The 8,028-nt window shown below is 48.2% G+C and overlaps 1 protein-coding gene across 1 annotated transcript in view; it reads right to left on the bottom strand.

Moving 5' to 3' along the window:
* Positions 1–57: 57 nt before the first annotated feature.
* The window catches only part of shroom4 (shroom family member 4), a 45,953-nt gene continuing 37,982 nt past the window's right edge, over positions 58–8,028 (bottom strand). The window contains 6 exon segments of the mRNA XM_056612448.1: positions 58–3,108; positions 3,723–3,865; positions 4,420–4,590; positions 5,348–5,449; positions 5,792–5,924; positions 6,231–6,938. Coding sequence (XP_056468423.1) covers positions 2,958–3,108; positions 3,723–3,865; positions 4,420–4,590; positions 5,348–5,449; positions 5,792–5,924; positions 6,231–6,938 — 1,408 coding nt within the window. The 3' untranslated portion in view covers positions 58–2,957.

The raw sequence follows: 8,028 nt of genomic DNA, 5'->3' as shown, positions 1-8,028 counted from the left end.
ATGCCGGAGTTATCGTTCTCTTGCCCGGATGGATCAGTGGAGCGGTTTGATGTATCGGTCATCTACAATTAGTAGATGCATTCATATGTTTTTCACATCTCGTTAGATTAATCATGCACAACATAAAAATAAAGTCAGATTGCAGATGTTCATTATAGCATGGATGAGCGACCTTGTATATTCTTTGTTGGCAGAATCATGACTAACAATCTGTAAGTAAAACTGAACGCCATTTAAATTGATCCAAATACCAGAACCTAATTCTAGTAAGTTTTCTCTCAAACCTAATTTCCTGGTGGTTGAGTGGTCACTGGAGACAATGTGTCAAGCTGTAATATGAAATATATTCTGAACAAACGTTCACACCTTTTAATGTTAAATGGCGACCCCTTGCGGTCGTTGTCCGCAGCGTATGATGAGTTTATATTTTTGCATTGAGGGGGTTCTTGCCAACGGATTTTACTGTTTCTAATAATTTCTCACAAATTCTTTCTTTGTCGTCTTACATCCCGAAGCTCATTGATCTGCGGTCCCCACTCTGCCCTAAATAATATGCAAATATCACACTTTTAACTTATGTTTCCTTTCCAACCAGCAGATAATATAAGACTGACTTAAGGCATCAAAAAAAACACATCTGTTTTGATATTCTACAATGTTCTTATGGAACTTCAGAATGACCTCACAAAGCAAAGTAAATAGTGTGTGACATGTGGCTAAAGTTGTATATATTTAACATACTCCACATGGTTTTGTACAGAAAAAAAGCACCACTGACCTTTTTGAGCTCAGACTTGATCAGAATGGAAAAAGTCATCCATAGGGTTTTTTCTTTCTGTCAAACCAACACATCACTTGTCTGTGTGTTGTCATGGTGATTGCAGCATCACAAAGTAGTCAATCCTTTATTCTCACAAAAGAACGCTTTGCAGTTAAATTGTTTTAATAAGGCGTTATTGGAACAGGTCATCATTATTACATATGACAAACTAGAGACAGAAAAATATGTGCTTTCTCACTGGTGACGCCGAACAAAACAGTTTTTTTTTAATTTTTCAACCAACCAATAAGACTCCAGTTTGTTCAATACAGTACAACAATATATATACGATATATACAACGCAAGAACAAAGCAGTATCGACAGTATTACACGTTTGATGTTTGCTTGTATGTAAGTGTGATGCAGCTGAGCATCTGTTAAAGGTGAATGAGCAGCATTTTCCATATGCTTGTGTGGTCAGTAACAAGCAAAGTGATGTGTTCAAGATACTCAAGTATTCAATACAAAACCAATCTGGAACAGAGCATATCAAACAAACATTAACTTTTCTGAAACTGTAAGCAACACATGTTCGGTACTTCTATTGGCTATATGGCTAAATTATGAACTGATAATCAACGTTATACTCAAGTGATTTTATGTGAATGGATTATTAAACTTATTGCTTCTGTATGATCGATATGTCTGTTTGTTTTTTTGTGAGTAAAATGTTTATGCCTCGTGAACATTTGATTGTAGTGTTGTGTGTGTTTTGTGTATGGTTAATCAGCAGTTAACTGTGAAAAGCAACAATGCAAAACAGTAAAAAAATGCATCAAATATGCTCATGCATGCCCACACACAACCACACTCACCCATACACACACACACACACTCAACCACCCCCACACACACACAGGTAGTGTTTTGTTGTTATTTTACAGAACCATATCTTCATATTTTCTCATGGAAAGTTTCATGGTGTTCCAAAACGACTCAAATATACAGTCAAATATACAGCGATGCTCCTGTGTCTCCACTTCTACTGTAGTGTTGGACGTTCGTTACATATTGTCCTTCAGTCTTCTGATGTGGTCAAACTAGAGAGCGAATCCAATCAAGCACAGGTACTAAACAGATTTTATTTTTTTGCCTCAAAGCACCAACAAAAATCGGTTCTTTTTTAAAATCGTTCACGTTTTAATCTATACATGTGAAATAAATAAAATGAGTCCCGATGACACCGTTTTTAATCTGATGCAAGCCGAAAGTGGGGTTTTTCTTTGGTAATGAATAATATTGGAAGGACAACGGTGAAGGAGTTGTTAACGTATGTGTGTTTATAACAGTATAAAGTTACAGCAGATGAGTCTCCAGCCTTGGGGTTAAGGGGTTCTCCTCCCGAAGGAGAGCAAGGCACTAACCCCACCCAAGAGGTTCTATTCCCCGTGTGGAGAAAGGCGGTGAGTCAGTGGTCCGCTTGCCGGCTAATCGATGGCGCGTGGTAGACACAACGCTAAGCGTTCTGCGGTCCACTCTCGGCTGAGTGGCGTGCTCTGTGTGTTCAAGTGTCCTGGTCTGGAATGAGCGCGGCTAATCCTGTTGGGCTTCACACAACCCGCCCAGTGTCTGTCGGCCCGTGTGGGACCACCACCGACCCGTAGGTGTTAGGAGGAGCAGGGTAGGACGTGGTCCATGAATGTGTTTGTGTGTGTGTGACACTCCTAATGTGTGGTGTCTCTGTGTCTTAAGGGTTCCTCCTAGCTTTCTCTTTGAGGAGGAACATGGGATACATGGAATGGACAATCTCGGGCCACGCCTGTTTACTTCCTGGGTATGGAATGTTTGCAGCCAATAATCTCTCTCTCTCTCTCTCTCTCTCTCTCTCTCTCTCTCTCTCTCTCTCTCTCTCTCTCTCTCTCTCTCTCTCTCTCTCTCTCTCTCTCTCTCGAGTCAGGACTGTTTCCTGGTTTTGTGATACCGTCTGGCTCATTGTGCTTCTTGGTTAGTTAGGGGTTGGAATGTCAACAGCCTGTTTTATATCCCCAGGTCTCCGGTCCCCTCCCTGGCTCAGCCTCACCCCTGGCTTGGTTTTGCTCTTGGGTTGATCTTAATCTCGACCCCTCTGATTCAGTCTACTTCCTGGGTTCAGCCCGCTTCCTGGTGCGGTCTAACTCCTGGTGGGTGGGGCTGTTGTCAGTAGTGTCCGTAGCCCAGGGACAGGCCCACGCCCAGGCCCAGGTCCAGGCTCTCCCGGAGCCCCCGGAGCTGCTCCTCCCCCAGGCGGGTCTTGTCCTCCAGCTGCCTCTGCTCCACCAGCAGCGCTGCCTTCATCTTCACAAAGTGGCTGCAGGGGGAACAACCGCACGGACCGTCCATTACGCTGGGATTAACCCTCCAGACTCAAGGCTCCCGACCAGATAAAAGCCTCTGCTAAATGCCACCAGCAGGGGACAAGGGGGATTTCTCCCAAAGAGCCACTTGCATTTATTTGCCATGTGTGACGTCACAACTTACTCTCGCTAGTGATATCACAGACGGATACATTTTAAAATGCTTTGATTGATCAAGACCTTTGGCTGCTTGTGATGTCACACCCATATATACCATCCATGAATCGCTCATTACTACCAGAAGAAGCCTTACAATAATCTATTATGATCAGTCAGTCAGTCAGTGTGCATGCGTCTCTCTGCATGATATGTGTGTGTGTGTGTGTGCGTGTGCGTGCGTGCGTGTGCGTGTGTGTGTGCATGTGTGTGTGATTGTCTCTGCATGGTGCGTGTGTGTGTGATTGTCTCTGCATGGTGCGTGTGTGTGTGATTGTCTGCATGGTGCGTGTGTGTGTGATTGTCTCTGCATGGTGCGTGTGTGTGTGATTGTCTCTGCATGGTGCGTGTGTGTGTGATTGTCTCTGCATGGTGCGTGTGTGTATGTGTGTGTGTGTGTGTGTGAACTGACCAGTAGTCTCGGTGCTGGTCGGGGGACAGACAGCGGGACAGGACCCGGCCCACGGCCTGCTCTCTGCGGTCCACGTGCTCCTTCAGGTCCTGGGCCTCAGACAGCTGCCGCATGAGCTGCCTCTGCTTCTCCACCAGGGGGGGCTGCAGCACCAGAGACAGGGGACAGCGTTAACATCTGTTTCACTGTCCGCTGGGTAAGCTGTTAGGTTAAGCTATCATCAATATATACTAACATATCATAAATAAACAGTATATTGATATATATCACCAATATATATATATATTGATATATTTATCATCAATATATATATTGATGATATATATATCAATATATATATATTGGTATATATATATATATATCAATATTGATGATAGCACATAAACAACCTATGTCTGGCTTAGGTTTTTCTTTACTCTCTGTATCAATGGTATTCGTATAATTAATATCATGTCTAGTGTATGATTGATATGCAAAGTAACGTGCCCTGTTATCAGACATGAATGTGTTAAAAATGTGAAATAAAGTGTGAAAGGAAAATCCAACCGTTTTATTTAAAGAGGAAATGAAAAGGACGTTTACTCAAAACAAAACCGCAAACTGCGAGCCTTAAAGAGAATCCCTCATCCCATCTCGGGTTAGTACCGCCTCATATCCTGTTCAACAGGCAACGCATCAGGGGCCCCTCAGTCCTCACCCTCTCAGCCTGGTCGGCCTCGGGCCCCAGGGTGTCCAGGGCCGTCTGGGTCCTCAGCAGCCGGGCCGACAGCGACAGCAGCAGGCTCACCACCTTGTCCAGGTCCCCGATGAACATCCGGAACTTGTCCACCTCGTTGGGCTTGCACACCGCCACCACCGAGCTCTCCACCTGCCGGGGGGGGGGGGGGGGGGGGGGGGGGGGGGGGGACGACATGTTAGAGGGTGGGGTGGGGGGATGTTGTCAGCGGTGTGATCGTGGGGAGAGGGGGTCGGCTTAGCTCGGGAGGTAAAGCAGTTGTCTTGTAACCGAAAGGTTGCTAGTTCGATTGTTGATGTGTCCCTGAGCAAGACACTGAACCCTAACTGCTCCTGACGAGCTGGCCTTGCATGGTTGACTCTTCCGTCAATGTGTGTATTAACCGGTGTAAGTTGCTTTTGATAAAAGCGTCTGCTAAATGCTTTAATTGTAATTTTAATCATGGCTCCACCCACAGTTTAACTGTTAATTTTTATTTATTTTTTTTTCATTTGAATCTGCATTTTGGTAAAGACGTCTGCAAAAGTGGTCTGGAGATATCCACAACAAAATGCCACTCTTGAGGTTTGGTGTTTACTCTGCGCCCGTTACCATAGCGACCGCCACATTGCCGTGCAGGGCAGGGTTTCCGCTGGGAAACGGAAAAGCGTGTGCCCGTTTCACATCCCATCGCATATTTTAGGCTTGAGGTTCTGGGGCGTTCTGTGTCCTGTCCTATTCGGTCCCTTCCTATGCCTACGCCAGAAAATAGCATTCAAGAATCCACTGCGTCCCTGTTTCTCTGCTGGACGTCGACCGCGGGCGTGTCAACCACAGGGCCGTATGTCAGTGTGGACCACAGCGGCGGCTCGGTGGCGTGTCGAGGTGTGAGTGTCGAGGTGTTCCTCACCTCCTCCCCCAGCTGAGTGTTGGCTCTGATGTCCTCCTGCAGGCCTCTCTGGGCCTCTCGCAGCACGCCCAGCTTCTTACGCAGGCTCTCCATCAGCTGCCGCTGCGGAGGGGAGACGGGCCACACTCAGACGGACGGACAGGGGACGGACCGTGCTGAAGGGGGTGCCGTTTGTGGTGCCGGGCTGATCGGGCTAACGCTAGCAGCGCCTGAGTGATGGCGCTCATGCTTATGGTTTTAGTTCTTTTTAAAATGTACACCAGAAAATGTTTGTGTTAGTTAATAAAACGCACTAAGAAAGCAACAGGAGCGCTGGGATAAAGGGTAAAGTAAAATCAGGTCTCATTTAAAATATAACATGAAACATCGATTTACACGTGTGGCCTTGCGTTTGGAATGAGCGTTGACGTCACTATAAATTAGATCATTTAATATGAGGGGAACCTTGTAGGTGAGGTCCTCCTCCTCGTCGTCGTGGTGACGGAGGTCGGGCGGGTCCTTCCTGTGGGAGGGCAGCTGAGGTCTGGTGGCTGGCACGCCGTAGTGAGAGGAGCAGCTGGAGCTCCTGCCCGAGTGCCTGTGAGCAAGGACGCCAGGTTCGTTAGGAGTCAAATAAGCGGAGAATGTGTCGTTCTAATATGTTTTCCTTATAGCATAATCGCCCAATGAGTGGGTGATTAACGGGGGGCTGAATAGTCTATGACATCATAATGTTGACGATGTCTGCCCACCAGACATCTGCGTGGACAGCCCCAATTGTGACGTCACAAAGGGGCGCACGTCAACTAGGCACTGTTCGTGGAAACTAGTTTCCAAGGACAACGCCCAAGCCTGGAGGGTCTTTGGACATGTGACCGGACACTGCAGCGCGGCTCCGCCTCACCTCTCCAAGCTGTCGGTGTCGTGGCCCAGGCCCCGGTACGCCCCCCTCCAGCTCTCGGGGCCCCACTCCCCCTCGCTGCCCAGGGGGGAGAGCTGCTCCCTGCCGGGGCCCCGGGCCCTCAGCTCCTCCTCCTCCTCCTCCTCCTCCTCCTCCAGGGACCCGCTCACCGCCCGCGTCCGGCCCGGAGGAGAGGCGTCCAGGTCGGGCGAGGCGTCGATGTCCGTCTCCACCACCGTGACCGGCAGGGCGAAGCACGGGTGCTCGCTCGTGATTGGATTGACCCGGGGCATAGGCCCCTCCTCTTCCTCCTGATAGTCGTCAATGTCCGTCTCCATGGGGATGTCCAGCTCCGCCTCCAGGCTGTGGGCGGGGCTGGGGCTCAGCGTCGCCTCCGACTCTGTTCCCGCCGGTTCCGTTTCGGGTTCCGCACTCCCGCCCCGGTGTTCCGGATCGCCGGCGTTCCCGAGGTAGTTCCGGAACCCTCTGTGGTTCCGCTGCTGTTCGTAGCGCTCCGGGGCGGGAACGACTCCGTTCTCTAACGCAGTGGTCGCAGCGGGAGGAGGAGGAGCGTGTGACGTGTTGCAGTGCATGCTGGGAGATGGAGTCCTCTTCCTATCCCAATGGGCCGACGCTCTTTGATCCGCCTGGTGCCTGGGTGGGGATGTCTCCTGTCCGGGCTCCTGTCTGGACCGCTGGGTTTCCCACGAGCTGGAGGGAAGAAACAGATTTTGCAGTCAGTGCTTTCACTTCAAAGTAAAAGCGCCACTGGTAGTGGTTATATATGCTAATTGTCCTGATGCAGCGCAAACGCAACACACACACACAAATGACACGGGGATAAAGAGAAGACTAAAAACTAATAAAGACACTCCTGATATTTCACTTGTTTTATCTCGGAGGAATGTGGCTTCCATGCGTTCCAGACATTGACCTTTGAAACCAACACACATTGTATCACTTTATTAGTTTTTATTAGCTTTTATAGCCACCAGCTGATCTGGGATATGTGTTTCCACTAAACTTTGTTTCACCGTGTCAGCAAGTCCCCTAACCCCTATCTGCTCCTCAAAGGTCTTATGGCATGCTACTTTATGGATGCTTATATATAGGTGTTAGTGGGACCCTAATACAGTATTTCAAGACGTTCAAGATATTCAGCCTTGGTGCAGAATTAGTCCCACAATGAGCTTTCCACAAGGGTGCTGTTTTTTAGAGGCGAGTCAAGGGGCTGGGTGCACTCTTTTACACTCTTTTTTTAGTTTACAGTGGATGTATCACAATGGTGAGGCGCGATAGCTATTATATATAATGTATATTATTATAATATGATACATATATTATTACGGCCAAAAGCTGTGTGCGCCTCCAGACGATATTATGAATCTCAAGCGACTGCGTCGGGTTCTCTGACGTCTCTGGTTCTTCCACTTGATATGGAGGAGGAAGGGATTGTTGCCCGCGATTGTTGACCGCTATTGTCTCCCGCCGGAGCCTCGCTGCCCGCTGCAGGGCTCCAGCGGGAGACAATCGCGGGCAACAATCCCTTTCTCCTCTATGTCGCGGTTCATGGACTTACCAGATACGTGAGCGAACCCCACGTTTTCCATAACACCAACAGCAGAACGGTTATTCAAATAATAAAGAATTGTACAACAGTCCTAGCTCATTGTCTCATTGGCAGGCCAAATTATCTGGGTGGGCAAAGCAGAGAAGGGGAGGTAACATGTCCCTGTATGACGGCATAAAGGGCAAATTTCAAATCGGCGCGTCTGAGCTTTGTTTTTTCAAAGGCAGGGCA

Source organism: Gadus chalcogrammus, chromosome 17 (genome assembly GCF_026213295.1).
Source record: "Gadus chalcogrammus isolate NIFS_2021 chromosome 17, NIFS_Gcha_1.0, whole genome shotgun sequence".
NCBI lineage: Eukaryota > Metazoa > Chordata > Actinopteri > Gadiformes > Gadidae > Gadus > Gadus chalcogrammus.
This window is presented reverse-complemented; position numbering and strand designations above follow the sequence as displayed.